This window comes from Strongylocentrotus purpuratus, unplaced genomic scaffold, assembly GCF_000002235.5.
Source record: "Strongylocentrotus purpuratus isolate Spur 01 unplaced genomic scaffold, Spur_5.0 spur5_scaffold_11, whole genome shotgun sequence".
Lineage (NCBI taxonomy): Eukaryota > Metazoa > Echinodermata > Echinoidea > Camarodonta > Strongylocentrotidae > Strongylocentrotus > Strongylocentrotus purpuratus.
Genome location: NW_022145596.1, coordinates 22,501,903 through 22,524,268, shown reverse-complemented (window position 1 = coordinate 22,524,268; position 22,366 = coordinate 22,501,903). Strand labels below are relative to the sequence as shown.

General features: G+C 37.5%; 2 protein-coding genes across 2 annotated transcripts in view; one reads left to right on the top strand and one right to left on the bottom strand.

Annotated features, from left to right (window-relative positions):
• Window positions 1–8,817, top strand: part of LOC105447122 (gamma-aminobutyric acid receptor subunit beta-2-like) — a 66,842-nt gene extending 58,025 nt beyond the window's left edge. Inside the window, exons 8-9 of the mRNA XM_030980912.1 lie at window positions 7,037–7,296; window positions 7,678–8,817. Coding sequence (XP_030836772.1) covers window positions 7,037–7,296; window positions 7,678–8,088 — 671 coding nt within the window. The 3' untranslated portion in view covers window positions 8,089–8,817. The remainder of the gene's footprint in view (window positions 1–7,036; window positions 7,297–7,677) is intronic.
• A 4,730-nt stretch (window positions 8,818–13,547) lies between these two features.
• The window catches only part of LOC590116 (glutamate receptor 2), a 29,838-nt gene continuing 21,019 nt past the window's right edge, over window positions 13,548–22,366 (bottom strand). Inside the window, exons 10-18 of the mRNA XM_030980195.1 lie at window positions 21,566–21,760; window positions 20,899–21,114; window positions 20,123–20,310; window positions 18,609–18,807; window positions 17,602–17,852; window positions 17,010–17,121; window positions 16,269–16,457; window positions 15,207–15,338; window positions 13,548–13,826 (exon numbers count right to left, since the gene is read on the bottom strand). Of these exons, the coding sequence (XP_030836055.1) occupies window positions 13,737–13,826; window positions 15,207–15,338; window positions 16,269–16,457; window positions 17,010–17,121; window positions 17,602–17,852; window positions 18,609–18,807; window positions 20,123–20,310; window positions 20,899–21,114; window positions 21,566–21,760 (1,572 nt within the window). The 3' untranslated portion in view covers window positions 13,548–13,736. The remainder of the gene's footprint in view (window positions 13,827–15,206; window positions 15,339–16,268; window positions 16,458–17,009; window positions 17,122–17,601; window positions 17,853–18,608; window positions 18,808–20,122; window positions 20,311–20,898; window positions 21,115–21,565; window positions 21,761–22,366) is intronic.

Here is a 22,366-nt window from a genome sequence, read left to right as displayed (position 1 = left end):
CGGCAAGATGCCATCGGGTCCAGGGGGCTTTGACGCTTTTAGGTTGTTGATAGCGATTGAGACTTCCTCAGTTTGTACGCTTATTTGGTTCAGGGGTAACATGCCAGCACTGTGTCTATTACAGGCATCCAATATATTGCTAGACATTGTATCAATTGTAGATTCTGAAAAGTTCGAGCAAAAATATTGATTGAACACATTAGCAATATTTCCAGGATCATCATAATGATTGTTATCAAGTTTAAACGTTGAAAGCATTGAAGTTGCCTTCTTAGCTTTTACAAACGACCAAAATCGTTTGGGGTTAGAATTGAGGGAGATACTTGAGATATAATCATTATAGGAAATCCTTTTTTGTTTGTTCACAAGAGTACGGATTTCTACATACTTATTCCATAGATCTGTATTATCATTTCCAGTGCTTTTCTTTGCAATAGCCTTTTTAAAGGCTCTCTGTTTTTTCTTTGACAGTTTAATAATATCTTGTGTTATCCAAGGGGAGCGTCGTCGACCTTTGGCTTGTGCGATTGGTACAGTATCCTTAATTGCAGCATGTATCAAGATACTGCAATTCTCCCATGTTTCATCAACATCAGATTCATCAATGAATAAATCCCACGGTATACATTCAAGGGTTTTCCGTACATCGTATTGATCAGCTTTGTGAAACTGATGGAAGTAACGAGAGAGTTCCTGATGATTATGATGGACGTCAAGATCAAAGAGTACTGAGAAATGGTCACTACTAGCAAGACCTGGACCACTGCGAAGGTTTTTGACGATATCCGGTTCATTGCAGAACACCAGATCCAGCATAGAATGCCTTCCATTGGATCCAATGCGAGTCGGGAAGGAGACCAATTGCGTTAGACCGAGACTGTTAGTAAGATCAAGTACATCTGACGTCTTCTTATCAGGGACATGGGCTATGAGCTCATCATTACTTGTGTATTGTAGATTTAAATTGAAATCTCCTAAGAGGAATATTGATTTAAAATGATGTATTACTGGAAGGATATGGTTGATGGATGTAGTAAGCTCTGTAGTAAAGTGATGATTTGACGAAGGAGGTCTGTAGCACGTGCCTACGAGAATCTTTCCTTCGTTATTAGGCAAATTGATCTGCACCCAAATGATTTCGCATTGTTTACATTCAGTTGCACCTTCAAGATCCAATCTTCGATTTGCATTAATGTTACATTTGCACGCAAACAAGACCCCACCACCATTTCTGTTACGGTCCTTTCTGAAGACGTTGTAAAGGGACTGATCAAGAAGTTCACCATCAAAGATGGCATCACTGAGCCATGTTTCAGTAACACTTAAGATATCTATATTGTCAACAGACATCTTAGTTTGAAGTGCAAGTTGTTTATTGCCAAGGCTTCGTGCATTTAGTAGAGCACATCGCAGGTGTTTCTTGTTACTGACAGTGTCTGGTCCAGGATTTGGATGGATATCACCACATTGTGGTGTACAAATTTGAATTTGAAATGTACTAGTCGTGTTGCTGTAGTGAGGGATTCTAGTTCCCAGGTAGTGCACTTTCACAAAAGATTGTGGATGAAAAGACTTTATTGTGCAGTCTTGAACTATAGTGGAGCTATCAAAATCTCTTCTATTCAGGATGAGGGCTATCAGTCCAAGAATAAAGAGCTTAGTAAGTGCCTCCATTATGCTTCTTTCATACCATTCGATTGAAGAGCAGTGGTCAGTTCACAGATGGATGACCGCAAGACTGATGTGTATAACAATATGGCTTCCACCTTGTTCAGCTTGGAACATTCCCACAAACAAGTTAACTTAAATTATTACTCACTGACAGAAGTAATCCAAATCAAATTTGTCCTCCAGAGTCAGTATAACTCAAATAACAGTTCTTAACAATTCATGAGGTAGTTAGTATAGTTCAATCACTGAAATCAAGCAAGTCATCAGGACCAGATCTGTCACTCTATCTGTCACTCTATATACATCGAACAATGTGATATGATGTTACCCCACTGTGGCCACAGTAAAAAAGTTGCGATGTGATCACATTGAAATGACTTTATAGAAGACGTTGATCCATTCACAGTTTTGACGACGTCTAAACAGTCTTGTTGACAAAGTGTTCACACTTGCCAACTCTGGCCATAGCTATCATGCCGATTTGCACATATGCACGTATATTTCTCTAAATAAACAATTCCAAAATGTTAATACTGTGAAAATGATGTAGACTCATTTTGTCCACACTGGGCCGCAACAAGAATGGCGTTATGAACATTGATTATCAGAGTTTGAACAAGGATATCTTACTCTCTCTCTCCCTCTTTCTCTCTAAGCTTCTTGATATGACCACCTACATGTAAAGATATTTAAACTTAATCTTAATTTCAGGAAAATTTCGCAATGTTTTCATTTCATCTTTACTGTAGTACACGTTGGCTACAGTGAGCATGTTGAGATTCGTCGTGTGCTTGTTTCACAGTGTGTTTACACAGACGATTTAGGACAATAATTTGTTGTTTTTTTCTTTCCTTTTTCCACTCAAAACAGAATATTCACAATTGTCAACATGATAGTTTTTGCCACAAACAAAAAGAAAACTACTAAAATGCAAACAAATTTTGTTTTAAAACAATATACATTCATGAGAAAAACAATTATCATTATAGTCATTTGAGTTTTGAAAATAAATTATAGTTGTTTAGAGAAAATTTGTCCTGACAGAAAAAAAAAAGTTTTAATTAAGTAGTGTTTGACGGTATTCGTGCGATATGTAGCCATATAACAACGTGTTATCACATTGTTCTTATCCTATGGGACGCTACTTCCATTGTTTGTGTATGTGGTTTCACGGCCAAACGGGGGAAACCCCTATTTAAAACAAAATTGGTTGAACGATATCAGTTACTCGGATCTTAGGGACCCTCATGTTTACTGTGTTTTCCCGTTACCACTGTATCTACATGCATTATTCAACCGGATAAATTAGACGGGAATTAGATGTGTTAAGTTCCATGTATTCCATGTTTAAATCTGCCCGTTCACAATTTGTCATTATTCTTATTTCTTCGAATGTTTACTTTTTTAAAGGAATAATTATAAATTGGAGACGTAGATATACCCTTTGGTCATATGGAGGCTAGTATAAACCATATGCAGACATTTAAAGCTACTTTGAACAAGGAATATACAGCTTTTACGATACTAAACTAAAAGTATGCACTCTTAAAACTGAAATGTTAAATGTCAATTTAAAAGGGCCGAGGAGTGACCACTCTTTCAAAGTGTCAGATTCTTTCTTTTAACCTGCTAGATTCAACCTTTATAGTGTTGGATACAGCATGTTCAAAGTGTTAATCTACCATTTTGAAAGAGTGGTCACTCCTCGGTCATTTTAAATGGTGATTTAACATTTCAGTTTTTAGAGTGTGGACTACTTAGTCAAAACGAAATACTGCTAACGTGACTTATAGCGAATATTTGGAGTCAAGGGTTGTTTAGATGTGCACATTGTGTGTTATATCTGTCATTACTTGTTCTTACAGCCTTAAAAACATATTTCAAAAATTGATATCAATTTGAACCAGCCATGATTAATTTTCACTTGGTGCGATGATAAACATTTTTCCTATATACCACAAACGATATCTTTTAATTCATGTGACTTATGTGATAACCTACAAAACTTTACCCACTGGACTCTACAAATCATTTTAGTATTTGAGTCTTCAGTCTTTCAGTATTAAAATAAATAATACTACTTCTTTACTGTACTTTTCAGTCACTTCATTTTGGCTAATGCGAAACATTATCACCGATCACCTTGATCTAATCGATTGCCCTTCCGATCGTTACATCTTCACAGATTAAGCGCGGGAAAAAGGTGGCAACAAATTATTCTCTTCACGTCTGCTCTTAAGCTGTTCGTCCAGTGAGCAAACAAGGCCGCGTACATCCACGTGATACGTGACACCAATTTTATAAAATCATAAAATATGAATTTCTTTGCTTAATCCTTTCCCGTTGAAAGGCGTGTTCAGTCATTTAATGATCTCACAACCTTGAAGGGTTGAAGTGCACCTCAAGGTCAAGTTGAAGGTCAAAGCAATCCTGACGTCACTTTAAAAGAAAATGTAACCTTAGATGTACTAGCTCTGTGTGTATCGACAGACATTTTTAGTTTCTTCTTTAATAAGAAATTCTCTTTTAATAAAAAACAACGAAGAGAATTAAGCATCCAAATCTTACATTGCGCGATCTTTGCATGATATATCCTTGTGCACGACCGACGGATTATAACTAGAATGGCATGAAAACAAATGCATTCTACATACACCTTTAATACTACCTACAAAATATTTAAGCAATACATAAATGAATGTAATATTCCGGGAAGCAAGTAATGGGTAAACCGTTTGTATAGTTACATCACAGGGGTTAAGGTCGCTGACCAGAAATTCCGTCTGGGAGGTAACAGCAATAGCAGTGACTACACCAGAAAGATCACGGTGTCTACAAAGTCCAAGAATCCATGTGCTATTTTGATTGGCTATCACGATTTCGATTCATTCATGATGCATTCAAAATTGCCTCGATGATTTGAAAGGGGGACGCAGAGGTAATTGGCGAAAATGTGGATGGAAATTGAAGAATAATACTGAAATGGAACTGGGTAGATATGTATTCATGTGAGCATGGTCTGCAGTCAATTGGCAAGATAATGGTATCAACATTGAGAGGGTTCCGACGTGAATCTTTAAACGGTCATTCACTTCTTAGATCTACACTGAAATTGCTGATCAGCTTGACAACAGTGCCCACAAAGGGAGGAAGAATGGAGGACTCATATTCTGAGATATAATATCAGGAGTGTCGGCAAAATGTACAATGCACATTATTAGGTAGCAGGGGAGGTGGGGCTGCACCCCTGGCAAGTTAATGAAGGTTAAAAACAGTATGAAACACGATTCTGTGCCAATGGTAGTACGCCGTAATGTAATATAGATGATCAACGTCTTTCTTGGAAGATAGAAATTGAATGATAAAAAATATATATACCGAACCTCTAGTTCGATTTTGCTCTCAAATTCCTTTGGCATGTTTGGTAGATGTGGTAGTTAAGCCTTATCATTAATTTATAGGATTCCACCACATTTGGTGCAAATTTCTTTCTTTCTTTAATTGTTAGAAGCCATATAACAGCGAGTCAATAACACCTCGGCACATCCGGTGATCGGTAAAGTTTAGATTGAAAGTCTTGTTTTGCATCCCTTGTTTATATTCGATTTCCCTTTGATTAAGGCCAACCTATAGGAGTGAATGACCGTATTGCCGATACTATATGGGTTAATCCTCTTCCCAACACAACTGGGGAATCAAAAGAAAACATTCGCGTTGATACCCTCATCAAACTTGTAATGATGATCGAAATGATATACAGAGGAGATAGGCATGCAGGCGATATAGGGGGTATGACAAAACAAAATACCCATATGCACAGAATTACGATTGGCACCTGCTCGGCGCAAAACGGGAAATTAAAGAACGGCAGCTAAGGAAATCAGGTAACCCTAAGGGCCTTCAGTTCAGTCATGTCTGAAAGAAGTTCCTTGATAGGATAGGGCTACTGTCACGTCTTTAGTCGGAGGTTCTCTAACCTCTATCAAAAAAAAAAATGGCGGGCCATATTTTTGCGCTTGGCTTGCCTAATGTTTGCCCGGATCCAGTCGAAATATCATTTCATTTGGCCATGCGTGTAATGATAGCCGCTTCGGCGAGCGCGATCTGCCAAAAGTCAGTTATTGCAATATTTATGTGTCAATTTTATGAGCTGTAATGAATATGATATGTCAATGTATATTTCAGTCCTTGTCTTGTTCTCTCTCTCTCCTTTATTTGTGTATGTTGTTTGTTTTATTCTCTCTCTCTCTCTCTCTCTCTCTTTCTCTCTCTCTCTCTGTCTGTGTAGCTCTACCTCTCTCTCTCTCTCTCTCTCTCTCTTTCTCTCTCTTTCTCTAATGCTCTACCCCTCTCTCCCATTCTCTTTCTAATGATTTAACACCCCTCTCTCTCTCCCTCTCTCTCTCTCTCTCTAATGCTCTACCCCCTCTTTCTCTCTTTCTTTAATGTTCTACCTCCTCTCTCTCTCTCTCTCTCTCTCTCTCTCTCTCTCTCTCTCTAATGCTCTCTCTCTCTCTCCCTCTCTCTAATGCTCTCTCTCTCTCTCTCTTTCTCTAAAGCTCTATCCCCCCTCCCTCTCTCTTTCTCTAAAGCTCTCTCTCCGATATACTCTACCTACCCCTCTCTCGATCCTCTCTCCCTCTTCTTCATATCTAGACTAACTTTCATTTTTCCTCCATCTGATTGTCTGGCATGGCATTCTCTCCTCTTTCAGTTTTCAGTTCGTTGACTTCGTATTTATCACAATCCGATGATCATCTGTTTTATTAATAGAAATATATTATAAAGGGTATCGACTTTTGTCAATTATTGTCATTTTATCGAGTGCGTTGCGACTGTCTATACGTGTCCCGTCGTCCAGACACGGGGTGAATCTCCTGTTTGCCCGTGTGGTTTGGTTTTTAAACCACTTCTGCGATCACAGTAACGATAATAAAGATAACGGAGAAAATTAGACTTATAACTGTTTTAACTATTATGATCCTAATCGTGTTGTTAATTATGTGTGTCTGAAAATTAACATTTTTAATCGTAGGATTGCGTGACATTGATTTTTTACAATTTGTTCCCCTCCTATTCTGAAACATCTTACAATATGCTCATTTATTCGTGGCTGGGGTAGAAGCCCTAAGTGTACGGGAAATTTAATATTTAATTGGATATTTACAATTTAATGTTTTCTTTTTGCTTGTGCAGATCGTCACTCATTAGCGAGTGTTTCATTGGGCTACTGTGACTCATAAAGGTTAACAATAAACTTGAGTTCTGGTAAAATGCAATCGCATGACCAGAACTCAACTTTATCTTTAACTGTAGAATTATACTCATGAGGCGTCTCACCTTATCTCCCCCAACCACTCCGCAGGTATAACGACCGTCCTGACAATGACCACCATCAGCACGGCGGTTCGGCAGTCGCTGCCCAGGATCTCGTACGTCAAGTCAATCGACATCTACGTCATCACCTGCTACTCGTTCGTGTTCGCGGCCCTGGTCGAGTACGCCATCGTCAACTACAACTACTGGCTGGAGCAGAAGAAGAAGGTGAAGGAGGCGCACGGCATCAAAAACAACCCTACGCAGAACAGCAATAATAAAAAACCGCCTGAAGTAAGATATGACCAGGTTTGTAGAAGTGATTGCAATAAATTGCATTTTTGCTTTCTATCGAGTTATGTTTCATGAAATAAATGGAATCCATGGAATAATTTATAAAGCAAGTTATGTCTCAAAGCCCTAAATGAAAACAATTAGTTTTCATTTTGTTTGCTTCTCAATTTTTTAGACAGCGATGAAAATAAAAAGGCTGGTTCCTTTCTCAAGAAAAAAATATTCTTTTTTTAATATTTGCTGTAACCAATTAGTTTAGGATCTGGTATCCTCCCCCCTCCCCCCACCTCCCAAAAAATGACTATTTATATTTATTTTAAAAATGCAATTTACATGTTATTCCAAATCACACTGTCTTTCCTAATGTTCTACATTTAAATCTATTATTGTCTACAGTTACAGCAGTTCAACCCTCAGGTTGCACTACGGCTTTCCCAGGTCGATTCCGAAGACGACATCCTCGAAGACGATGAAATGAAGAACAGCATGGGTATGGACGCCCTCAACGGTAACGACCGCGGTCATCGCCGAACGTCGCTGACGTATAGACCGCAGCACCGGACCAACGCCCAAAACAACGCGCGCAATAACACGGCATACGGACCGCGTTACACGAACGTCAACCCGAGCATCACTAGACGTCGAAAAAAGAAACCGAAGAGGATCCGAGTGTTGCCGAGGATCCGAAATGTAAATACAGTCGACCGAGTGTCGCGAATCCTCTTCCCGTTTTTGTTTTTATTATTTAATGTATTATATTGGGTCGGGTATCTCTACGTGTTGCCTAATAGGTCAAAAAATGAATAGTCGTCATACATATATCAGCATTAAATAAGTTACATGTATTAGATACATTATATCTTCACAGTGTAGTTATTTTATAGTCGGAGCAACGAAGCAATTACTCGGTTTTCTTTTTTTTTTTTACTTATGAATTACACTTAGCCTAAAGTATACATTACATTGCAAGTTAGATATTTTATACTATCATACGAAAAAAAAATCATAAACATCCATAAACATGTGAATGCATGTTTAAGAAAAAAAAAACATTATTGCATACTCCGTACTGTAAATTCTACACCATATAATATTTGCGGTATCATTGTTTTCATTTCAATGATGGAAAAAAACGCTGGGATGTGTACTTGCATTAATCTTGAGTGTATTTCGGAACTTGACCCCATGATAAACTTCCTACGAGTGTACGTTTCAGATATGGATATGTGGAATATAATGTTGCCATGGTAACAATATTAAGGTAATAATGTATGCATACTTAAAATGTGCCACCCTAAAAATATACCAATGCTCTTGTAACTCAGTAGTTTTCAGCTATTTATTCCCAATTACATTTAGATTACATTCCTCCCATTATGTCCATTCGGATGACTATGCTATGCCAATGTTATACCAGCAGGTGGATATATCCCAAAGGAGAACATATAGGGCAGAGAAGGAGGGCGAAAAAAGAGAGTTTGGGAAGCAGAAGAAATTGAAAGAGATAGAGAGGGGGAGAAACAAAGACAGGAGAAGCAGAGACAGAGAGGGAGAGAGAGATATAGGGGAGCAGATAAAGAGAGCGAAAAAATGGGAAAGCAGAACAAGATTGAGAGAGAGAGAGAGAGATAAAGAGAGAGAGAGAGAAGGAAGGGGTGAAGGTGGAGAGAAACAAAGATACAGCTATTGGGAGAAAGGGAAAGTGGAAGAGAACTAAAGAAATTGAAAGTAGATAGAAAGGAGAACAAAAGGAAAGGAGAGTAGAAGACGGGGGGGGGAATAGAGAAACACAAAGAGGGAGAAATTGGGTGAAATAGAGAGAGATAAATGAGGGATGGTGCAAAGTTAAAGTTTTAAATGAGGGCAGGGAGAAAAGAGAGAAATAATATTAATAGCTGGAATATACAGGGAGAATGTGTAAAGAGGAGGAGGGAAGTAGAAGGTTATGAAGTAGATTAGGGAGTTGGAGAGAGAGGTAGCTTAAGACAGAGAAGGAGAGCAGAGACGAACAATGTCAAAAAGAAAAAGACAGAAAGGGAAAGATAGAAGAGTAAAGAGAATTGGAAGCAGAGAGAGAGAGAGAGAGAGAGTGAAATGAAAGATGCAAATAGAGAGAGAAAGAGAGAGAGATATAAGAGGCAAAAAAAGATAGAGAGAGATGAAAGTGGCAAATAAGAGAGAGAGAGAAAGGGGTGCACTTTTCATAGCTTTAGTAATTTTTATTTGGTTTCCCGCTAACCCTCTTTCGTCCCAAGGAATTAACATTAAAAGTCTTTGACCCAATTTTCTTTCATACAGTCCAGAAATTAACTTGGTCCACTTTTTCTCGAATTGAATAATTTCAAGGGTCGATTGTTTTCAAATCTTTTTTCATCTCAAGTCTTCAAAGTCACCAATAATTTACCTTGTCATATTTTTTGTTGGTCAAAGTTGAGTGAGGCCATCCACTTCACGCGAACGATGGCCTTACACCCTCTAGCAGCTCCCGGGGAAACCAGGGGGAGACAAATAAAATAACGAAAAATCCTATCTTCCCCCAACCTAACAGGATTTTACGTCCCAATGGGTTTAGGCAAAGCTACCTGGCTTGGCGGTACTCTTCAAACTACAAATCCAACACGGTAAATTGAATTACAACCCGGCAAAGCCAATTACGAAGTGCCATCGTATTACATGCTTTATCCAACTATGAAATTATACGACACAATCGATAAACGTAAGTGCGTTTTGCGCCTTGCAATTTTGTGTCCTGCTTATTTTTAAACAAGCTTCAGTGGACCTGAGTTAGGACCGAAAGCTGATTCTTTTTCAAAGGATTAAATAAATCTCGGCGAATCATTGACTTAATAATATTTGTTTACGTCGACAAACGTTATTGGAAATATGACAAGAATATTTTTCTTGTGGTATCTGATTGGTGGAAAATTGTCACGTGACGTCGGAGACTATAGACCATCAGTGAAGAAGCCTTTCTGACCCCGTAAGAGGCGCTGTTCCTTGTTAAAACTTTACCTTGCAGGCAAAATAATGTCAACGTAGGCTAATGGAATTCTTTTGTAAACCGCAATACTATTGCAGTCATAATACCCGCTATTTTTGTTTTCATCTAAGATGTATTAATTTAATCGTTCGAAATTTTACCAAATAACTTTCTATCAAGTCTTTTCAAAACACATTTGTATCATTGTTATAATATTTCTTTGTGTTAGTCTTCTATTTCTATCCCACTAATAGTTCTCTTTCGCTCGCTCCATCTGTTTATCTCTTTCTCTGTCTGCCATATTTAGTTCACAATTTGCACGCCTTTTCTATAATTTCCACTAGATCTCTATTACTATTTTTTTAAATTATGTTGTTCCATAATATTGCAATGACAAATGTAACTTCATGTAAGTGATCGACTCATTATCATTAATCAAAGAGAATGAAATAAGAAAGGCGTAGAGGGGAGAGAGAGAGAGAGAGAGAGAGAGAGAGATAAGTGGTGGGGTGATGGATGTTGTAGCCTGGGAGAGAGAAATAGAGAGAGAAGAGTCAGATAGAAAGAGAAGAGTCAGATAGAAAGAGAGAGAGAGAGAGAGAGAGAGAGAGAGAGAGAAGTGGAGGGGTGAATAAGAGAGAGAGAAAGTGAGAGAAAAGTCACAAAGAGAGAGAGAGAGAGAGAGAGAGAGAGATATATAAAAATAAAAAAATAAATAAAAAAAAAACATTGCATGGGGGTAAGAGAAGGTATATATCAGATAGGGATGAACCAATCGTGAACAAATGTATGAGTGTAAGATCAACAGCTACTGCAGACTGAAGTTTATTTGATATCACAGCAGTTTATGCATTTTTAACAAATTATCTTGATACACCAAATATATTATTTACAAGCGCCACTCATAAGCTCATAATAACATAATTTGTATGTGTAACTCTTGAGCTTTGTTTTTTGTTTTTTTGTATGAAAACCAGTTCATTCGAGGTAAATTTATTTATCATGCAAAACTTAATGCCTTTTTACTCATCATCAAATTTTCTATTACAATGTAGGCATATAGATGTGAGTAATACTACCTGTATGTCCCCATGTGTACACTCCATCAATGTAAACCCTTTAATGATAATGTTGTCACGATGGTTACTTGGTATTACCAATAGTTACATACAATTTGTTACACGGCTTTGTAGAATATTATGTTGGGAGAGAGGGAGAGAGACAGCACTTTGAATTTGTTTATCAGATACGTCATCAGGGTTATGTACTATATGACACATATTATTATGACGTTATAACATATATGACTAGATGGAGTATATTTTAAATTAAACGACATGTGTAGTGTTTATGTGAAAAAAGGAATTTCGTAAAGTGGGGACTCGACAAATAAGATGATTACAAATGACAATTATTCTTTGGTGTGACTGAAGTGGTATCGATTATCCATATTTTATAAGATGATTACATTTGTGATAATTATGATTTATATTGCAGTTTAACAATCCACCTTGCTACATGTATTTCAAGTAACCACACCATCATCATCATGATTATAATCAGTCTTGAAACTCTCGGATTGCATTTATATGTGCTGTAAACATGGACAGTCATGTACAAAAAATATTGTCTTTCGCTGATATCCGCAAAACAGCATGATAAAGAACTAGAAGTATTCCGATAAAGGACAAAGCAAAATAATATCATTATATTACTCGTCAAAATAGTTCAAACGAAGTAATGGGTATATACTATCAAACGCTTTATATCACAGTTGTAATCAAAAGTAATCTAAAACACCTATTAAAAAAGCTTTAAACCCCTTTTTGGAACGCTAATTTATACCTTTATTGGAAATTGGAATGCCTGACGCGATGTTTCTTGTCTATATATTTGTTTGTAATTATACGCACTCTGTATAATTTCAACATCATGTTCGTGTTTCGTTAATAGGAAAATAACGCATAATTGGTCATCATCTGTTCGATTCTACCACCAAAAAATACACCCTAAGGGCAACTTCCATTTAAGACAACTACCACCAGGGACATGCAGTATTACTACCCCATATGGAAAATATACCCGGGCAGGGAGTAGGGAGAAGGGGATTGCCCAAAAATATTAACATGATGTATTCTGTGAAGCTCCCCCCCCCCCCCCCACCCCCGGTTATATTTATAACGCCCTTGGCAACTCTGCATATATGGGGGAAATAGTTGTTTTAACAAGAAATGTATCACGTTTCTGCAATGCTTATTGATTGCGAAATATACTGTTTGCTTGGGAAAAATACAATTTGAAAAGCTGTACCTGTTTTAAACGGATCAAGCGCCATTATGGCACCATCATTTTTTCTTCTTCCTAACATTGATTTCTATGATTTCCCCCAGCACTACTTACAAATGACAGATATATATTACGAGTATAATCCTTTTTCGCTTTAATCACCATTTGCTTTTTGAACAATGACATCAGTTACAATTTTAAATACGCAAATTTGACATGTTTACTACCGAAAACTTTCCAACTTAGCATATTACTTCACGTTCATGAGTTAATGTCTTCAAATAATCGATAATGTACGCATTTTTTTTTTAAAGAAGTGAGAGACGGTGAATATTTACAACAGTATAAGAGTATGATAGACATGTCTATTGATATCCTAAGGATCATCTTGATATCGATAGTGCATTTTAGCCCTTTCATTTTACGTTTTATACTTTGGCATGGAATGAGGTTTTTTAAGCCTTAATTCATAAATATATAGAATAAATATATTATCATGTCTAACACTATATCGTGTCAATATTATATAACTATGTACAAAATTTACATACAATGCTTGTGATTTTATCTATAAGAAATAAACTGTTTTTCTTATAAAACCGAACATCTGCTCTACTGTGTTATTTGTACGTTAACTTTGTACAGTGTATTTATAGGTAATGTTCCATCATCATCATTTCCGTCATCATCATTACCATCATCATCATTATCATTCATTATCTTTATCGTTACTTCACCGTTATTTTCATAATTACCATACTTATTCTTATTCTAGTTCACATATATTTATGTTGAATAACTTTAAAGATCGTTGCAAAACAATACATTTATCTACAAACGGTCAAATTAAATAGATGCAAAGTCCCGTATTCTTAACAAAGATCTGTAATAGCGGATTGAGCTACACCTAGGTGATTGAAATAAATGTTTTATGAAGCATCAAGAGGCGACTTTTTTATCCTTTTATAATTAATTAATTGTGTTATAAAAAGGGAAAAAGATTGACAAAATTAATTTCATTGATATATAGTTTTTGCTTAGGCAGTTATTGACAGAAATGTGATAATGAGAACTAAGAGAATCATTAAGGTATAATACACATGCATGGCCATTTGTTGTTCTGCATGTCAGAGATAACTTCAGCCATGTTCTCCTTCTATTTCTTGGTCGTTTCTTTGTTATTGGATTGTCAAACATCGGTATGAGTTACTGCACTCCCTGCACTGCCTGACTTCTTCTTACTGAGGGCGCTATTCATATTTCCTTCCTCGGAGGCGATCTAGAGCCCAGTGAAAGAAAAGAAAAAAAAAAAACGTTTTGAAGTTTGAAGTTTATTATCCAAACAAAAATTACATCAATATAACAATCAAATGTGAATGTTTAATATTGAGAGGATAAATGGAACCATATTGCAACTCATATCGCTATAAATTGGACAGCAGTAATAACGACTATCAATAGTAATTATTTATGTTGGTTATTTTGAACCATACACAATTTCAGATTTCATTTCATGAAGTTATAATCTTGAATTAAATTAGTATTCTATTAATATCTAAATCGCAACTGATTCATCGCTAAAACAGACTGTTAAGTATTTGTAGACATCCAGGGGGAAACAAACGACTGCAGATAAACAATTGTCCAAACTATATATACTACGAAATATCATTTTGTTTGGAAATTTCAATATGTTCCTCAACGTATGAAAAGAGATTTATTTGTATTTTTTTACTACTCATGAGAGTAAATTATAAAATCTTAAGTTCCCCCTCTATCTCTAAAAAAAACAACAAAAAAACAACAAACAAACAGACATTGCCTTTGTGGATTGTACTCCTTAGTTAAGGATTCTTAAATTACTTGTGGACAACAAAACACAGTCGTTCTGATTATCTTGTTCAGAGATTTATGTTACAGTGTATTGGGGGATTTTAGTATTATCGCATACGGGCAAAATTTACTGTTAAGAGTATTTTAGTCATCAAAATACAAGCCTACTATTAAAGGTACTATGTCCCATTTGCAGGCCCCAAAAATGAAAAAGTTAAATTCCAACTGCATTTGAAAGATAATACTAATTTAGAACTTCCCTAAAAAAGGTGGGGCTTGAAAATGTCTTCAAGTGGAAAAATAACGACTATTAGTTGTCAAATCGACTTTAGGGCTATAGAGCCCAAAAGTAATAGTCTTGATTTTCAGACAATTGTACCGAATGGTCATACGTTTTATGCTGCGCAAAGATTCAATCAGTTTAATCTTGGCTATCACGAGAAGTGGGTTATTGATGTAGACAAATGCTCATGGACCCTTTACAACTCTTTTCATGTATGTTATTACCAAAGAATAAAAAAAGCCAGTCAGTCACTCAATAGTGTCTGACAGTGAAGTCTAGCAAGTAAACGGGTTTCCTTGCATAATTTGAATATGAGGACACTGATAACGTTTAAATTTCACAGATAGGACAAACATGACATATTCATAATTCCTGCAAAGTTCTACAGAATTTGAGGTTGGCTGCAAAAGGGACATAGTATTGAGTATATGAGCCTATACATATTTTAAATACATTGGATGAATATTTTCTTATAAAGGTCCATCCTTGATGAAATGTCGATTAGGAATTCTAGGAATGGGGGGGGGGGGACCTTTAACTCACTGAGGGGACGATTGACTTCTGCGCAGTGGCGGGTGTAGACAACTCATCAGTGCCTGTCTCGGATATGCCGTCAGAGGGCGATTTCGTGGGAGCAGGCATGCTACGTCGACGGAGGGACGCTACCAATCTCTCCTGTTTCCGAATTCGTTGAAGGATGTCGCCAAATGATCGGAGGATGTTTGAAGTCGTAGGATTTTGGAGGGAAAAAAGAAAAGATAAGAATATTTAGATTAGTATTGAACCTGATCCTGGCTAAGATTAACACGTTTTATAATCTGCAACATCGGCGCTTTCTGAAATCAAAAGTTAATTATCCAAAACGGGCATCTCAGTGATTTTAGATTTTACATTTAGATACGTCGAAATGATTTCCTTTTTTGTCCTACAATGTTCTCCCCTTTTAGCAGTTTGATCAAACAGTTGCATGTATATTTAAGTTCAAGAGTTCAAGAATTCTGCATGCAGAGCCCTTTCAGGCTGCCTACTTACAATAAAAAAAGAGTAGATTGCATGTGCTTCTTGTGGGAATTGCCCTACTATCGTATGAGACGGGAGGTTTCATCGCAGCCAGAGAACACCAAACAAGAAGACAGCCCCCCTCCCCCCTTTATCATCAGTGACAAATGACAAAAATCAGTGACAAATCTGCTGATAAACAATCAGAAGCAAGGATTTCAGTAGCTTATAACAAAAACTGTCATCTGTTACTGATGACAAGATTTTTGAAATGCCCTCCATGGACCTGCAATTTCTACTCCAGGGCCTCGTCTTTAACAAAGAGTTATTGATCCAAATCAATCGCAATTTTGCAGTCTCTTATCTTTATGCACATAGTTCTGATTGATATCAAATCTTTGTAAAAAAGTGCCTTCGGGGGGGGGGGGGGCATTTAAAAAACTTGTCATCAGTGACAGATGACAGTTTTTGTTATAAGCTACTGAAATCTTTGCTTCTGATTGGTTATCAGCAGATTTGTCACTGATTTTTGTCATTTGTCATTGAAAAAAAGGCTTTGTGAAACGGGCCCCTGATCTCTCTTTTTGAACATTAGTTCATGCTTACATGTGCAATTCTTGCACGGAGGTTGAGCCACATCCTTCGGAACCCACACGAGCTAAGTTCATTGCGGACCTGCTCTTTTGACCGGTAGACGAGATCGACGATGGACACGAGTAGAGCTACAGCCGTGCCTGCCAGGAGGATGTAGAACACACCAGCAAGTTTGTCCAGGTTCAAAGCTCGTGTCTCAGTCTGTGATGAAGAAAACAAAAGTATTTTATTTTATTTTATTTCAACACAAATCAATTGTTCTTCTGCAAGTCCGTGAGTGCATAATTCATTGTAAATTCATTTGCGAATACAAACCTTGTTGTTTGGAAGGGATATTGTTTATTTGAACCATAACAGACACCCCACCCCCCCCCCCTTTGCTATGCCCCAGTCAGCTCCTATGTAAAATTATGTGGAGGGGGGTTATTATGGAAAAGGACAGTTTTTTTCTTTTTCCACTTGTCTATCGGCCAATTTTGTTCATAGCAATAAGCAACAACAAAAAAAAAATCAAAATCAAAAATCAAAAACCAAAACAAATCAAAAAATATATATATATATATTAAACAAAAACAAAAAAAATAAATAAATAACTAATCAGGAGTTTTGAAAGGCATATGGAAAGAAACAAAACGTTTTTCTCAAACATGAATACCTGCCTTTTAATTTATTTTGTTCTCCCCTTCCCTATTATGATTTCCCGGATGGAGCTAAAAAGTGTACGCCAATTGCGTCAATATAGCATACACTTACTGCGTCTGTGGTGTCTTTGACGCACTGCGATCTATTCACCCAGTATTTCTCTTCCAGCCGTCGCAGGGTGTCTCTTTCTCTCAACTCCAAGATGGCCACTGTCAGTTCCTTCCTGTTTCGAGACGAGGAGGGAGAGATCAGACCACACTTTGGGTAAAAGGACAATCTTTGTCTCTAAGACTAATCAAAATACGATTTGTTGAAATCTCTAATTTGATATTTTGACCGAAGCGGCGTACATGTAGCTACAGGGACGGGCACAGTGGCACGTACCCCCATGCAGCCAAATGGAAAAGAAAAAAAAAGGGGGGGTGATTACACCTGGAAGGACATTGTCGTTAGAGAGAACGTGCTGTAAATAGTTAAACAAACGAACCGATCAAAATATCATGACACAAATTCATGTTTATTCATGACAGGGGAGGGCGTCAAGCCATCATCATCAAAGGGGAATTCAATATAAATATTTGTTAAAGAAAACGCTCCACAGGATGGAAGTCAAGGACTACCCCCCCCCCCCCCCTCCTCCTGCCCCCCCCCCCCCCTCCTCCTGCCCCCCCCCCCCCTTGGTTGACGCTACAGCCTCACTTACTGCAATTCAACAAGGTGTTTGGACACTGCTATGCCATAGCTACTCGTGCCGATGGGATCCCCTACGGCCATGGTGTCACATGGTTTCTGGGTCTCTCGGTACTCGTTCATCTTGGACTCGAGCAGGTAGGCGTACTTGCCGTCGCTCTCCCGGACACGTCTCACCCCATCTTCGGTACTCTCCGCCAGGGGAGACGGCTCGGTGTTCGCCATGAAAGACCACATCTTGCGGTAGAGCGGACTGCTGGATTTCTAGGGAGTTCAGAAAAGCAGAGAATTTTTTTGCATTTCAATCAAACATGTTCCTGTCCTAAAGAAAATGGTACTGTGATGACTTTTTCTAGCATTTCAATTAAAGGGATCTGGTAACTTTGTCTCAGATTCTTAAACAAAATTCTGGATTTAGCTCATGCTGCAATGATAATTGTAAACCTATGGACGTGTCGTTCCTTTCTATCTATATACGAGGAAGCGAAGCGAAAGAGCCTTAAACAAAAAAGTGGAAATATTCGAAAACACTCACTGCACTTTCGACAGCAACATATACAAATAGGATATAAGAGACCTCGTCCTCTCTGCTAAAATGTAAGGACGCACCAGCGGTGTGTTTCACAAAGATTAAGATCGTTCATACCACTAGGTCCTCTAACCATTCCTGGCATTGGTTTCTTAAGGGACGACAAATCATGGTCACACATCTACAGAATTTACATTTGTTGATAATTCTTTATTGAAAGAAAACATATTATCTTAAGAAATTAATTGAGAGAGCAATGGTGAGAGCAACCAGTGGCATAAATGGCCTGCCATAGTTAAAAAAATCCGACTTAAAGTCGATCTTAATCTTTGTGAAACACCCTCCAGGTTAGATATACATGTAAGGCAACTGTTGTTCAACATAAGGCAAACTTTAAAATTATGGATGGGGGCGTGACCTGCAGTAGCCCTATAGCCCTCAACAACGCCCCCCCCCCCTCCTTCTCCAAACCGCCTTACACGCCTGCTTACCCTAAAGAACTCGACTGTGGAACCACCCTTGTGGACACCGTACTGAATCTTGGTCTGCGCTGCCAGGTCTTCTGCAGACTTGATGGGAGACTGCATGCTCTGGGTGGTGAGGAACGCTGCAAGGTTGGCCGTGTAAGAGGAGATGATGATGAGGGTGAAGAACCACCACACCCCACCCATGATGCGACCAGAGATGGACCTTTATGATGATGTTGTTTAAGAGACACACAAACATCATGGTACGAAGTCATGCAAACTATATAGGACAACAGTATTCTGTGGACAAGTTACCCCGGACAAATACCCAAGATAAATCCCCGGACAACTTCCCTTTGGTCAAATATACAATCATCGGACTATAATGATAATAATAATGTTCCGCTTATATAGCGCTATCACCTTCAGACAGCTAGCGCCAGTGGGGTAATACAAACAATTTGGCTTTATCTTTTTTATGTATTTGTTATGGTCAGTGGTTGTTATCAGGAGGATAACTGTTCTAGGTATAGGGTATAAGTTGTCCAGGTGGTAATTGTCTAGGGAGTGCTTGCCTTGAAAAAGTTTTATTGGGCCACGCATACACATACGATTTCTTTTTTTAAACAAAAGTACAAAAAAACTGGCATGCATTCAGTAATAAAATGCTAATAAAACCCAAGACATTAATGTATACATGGTTTCTGAATAAATACGGCCGAAGCAAGGTATGTAGGCATGACTTCGATTTAATAAAATAGACAGACACAAAAAAAAAAGATTCAGGATGTAAGTTATACACGAAAGTATCTAATCAAGAACCCCTATTCCTTTTTAAACACAACGCTGTCCTTTTGTGGCGAATGGAAGTTAGCAATTTTAGGAAAAATATGGATGATCAGATTTTGTTGTCAAGAAATGCAATGCTTATTCCTTGCGTGGTAGAAAATTGATGTTTACACCCTCTCTTTAATTATTATCAATATTATCATTTTTATTGTAATTATTGTCATTATTATTGTTGGTATAATTATTACTGTAGGGGTGCATTCCTTTTTGTTCTTTAACAAGAAAAGGAGAAGCTCGCGCATATTATCACATTATCTCTTCCACGTAGTAAGCAGCATGTGAAATAATTCAAAGTTTGTCGAAGCGTTAAAAGACAAGGAAAAGTATGGATGATCAGGCAAGATTGTTTTACTGTCAAGGAATTAGATGCCTGTCTATTCCATCCGTTGTTGAAAATGCACGCTGTTATTATTATCATTGACTTCCTTTAGGTGGGTAAGGGGACATGATTCTGACTTTTAAACGTGTTAAGTGTTAAGAAATTAGGGGAACCTCGTGCCCTTTATCTCATAAGCTTTCCCATAGGGCCCGTTTCATAAAACTTGTCATCTATAACAAATTCTAAATTTCTGTGACAAATTTGCTCTCAACCAATCAGGTGCCATGATTTCAGTAGCTTATAACAATAGCTTGTAACTTGTTATTGATATCAGGTTTTATGAAACAGGGTCTAGACTACATGTATTTACCGTGGTAAAATGTCACTCCCTTGCTGCATGAGGGCGCCCAAGGCAAACCAGAAACTGTTCATGACGTAGAAATCGTTGGTCCATTTCACACCCTTGCCTGCCCCTGTGGCTCTGTTGCCATTGGATACGTCATCAGACGATGAGTTATCCGTTTCGATTCGCCATTCCGCGGTACTGAAGCGACATATCTAGGACAGGAAAAATTACAATAAATGTTGATTGATACAGTAAAGCCTGGATATAAAGACGAGCCAAGGATGCCAGGTATATCAACGGGTACAGTTGGTGTCAAGTGGTCTCTGTTTGCAGGATCAACTAGTACGTGATTCATTGATGGAAACTGTTCAGGGGGATAACAAATACTGAATCATGTCTCCTAGACAGGTTGTCTTTCTATACAGTTGGATGCTCAATCAGGTGACCCTGCACATTGATGGCAGGTAGCAATTCCTCTTTGTTTCAGTTTGTGTGTTCGTTGTCTTTTTGTTGTTGTTGGAAATGCAGAATACCATACCATAATTAATTCAAATGAATCTAAGTCATGATTGAATGAATCTAAATCATGATTGAATGAATCTAAATCATGATTGAATGAATCTAAATCATGATTGAATGAATCTAAATCATGATTGAATGAATCTTAATCATGATTGAATGAATCTAAATCATGATTAAAAGAATCTAAATCATGATTAAACGAATCTAAATCATGATTAAATGAATCTAAATCATGATTAAAGGAATCTAAATCATGATTAAATTAATACAAATCTCACCTGAAACATGATTATGCTAACACCACACGTTGCGAGGGCGAGACAAATCCATATCTCATTGGTGAAGGGTTGGAAGAAGGAGAAGCCAGATGGACGAGGAGCCTTGCTTTTCTTGACCATGATACTAATGCCGAAGCTCATATAGGGTTTGGTGAAGGCGACCACGCGCTCCCGGTCGGTATTAATTGTGAGAGGAGCAACCGATATATCAGCAGTCTGCATGGAAAAGCACGAACAAGATGTTATTTCTTTTCCAGAACCGACGATGAAAAAATGAGGAGTTGAATTAAAGCTCGGACTTGTGACAATAATTGGGCACTTGCATAATCTGTGTCGCTCTGTCTGTCTACATATATATCTAATAATCTGACCTCTCGTTCCCTTTTCTGTCCCATTCTCTCCCCTTTCCTCCCCACTCGCTGTCTTCCACTCTCTCTCCCTATAATGTCCGAAGAATAATGAAAAGCAAAGGGGAGACTTAGAATGAATAATGATTATTAACAAAAAATTGAAAGAACCATAGCCCCCCCCCCCCCCTTAACAAAATAAAAATGATGATAATAATGAAAATAATAGTGATAAATAAATACATCAATACATAAACAAATAAAAATAAAAATACTAAGGGGTCGGTCTTACATTTTAAACAAAAGTACTACTGGCTTACCCCATACATGACTTCCCCGATCATCCCATCCCATTTTCCATTCCTCTGAAGCGTTCCATAGTTGCCATCTTTGACCAGCTGTATGCGGTACTTGAACGGGTAGATTTCGACGATTTTCTTGAGTAGATCCACACAAAATCCTTCAAAGCGAAACGTTCCATCCGGGAGGGTTACATTCATCAGAAAGGGGTCATCCTTCATAAAAGTTTTAAAGAAAAAAAAAAAAGGAGATTATTTAAAAAAGGCCCTTCTAGTAACACGTATTCCTTCAGCTATATCATAATCTATTTTTGATTTTGAATTCTGTGTGTTAATACTTACCATGCAAATATGCAAGTATTTTTTTGACCCATTGGTTCATATGTAATGACCTTATTGAGGTCATACACATACACGAAAAATATTCAAAATATGACTTCATTTATTAGAAGGTTCAACAACGAAATGCTGAGACATAAGAATAGATGAAATCACATGATTGGTATCAAAATAATTACAGCAAAATTGTTACAATTATTTAGTGTACATTTCCACGATGATGCTGGTTATTCAAAATGAATTAGGAGTTACATACATGTATGTAAGCGGGCTGTGAGTAACGCCCCCCCCCCGCCCCTCCCCCTTACAAAAATGTTTACAAAGTCGGAATTTTTAACGAATATGAGAATTCGACAAATTTATAATTTGTTCGTTTTTTATACTCTGAATGCACAAATTTTGTATTTTATGAGACCGTTAATGAAAATAGAATAAAATAACACGATTACAAATGTAAGTAAATCTGTAAAATAATATTTATGT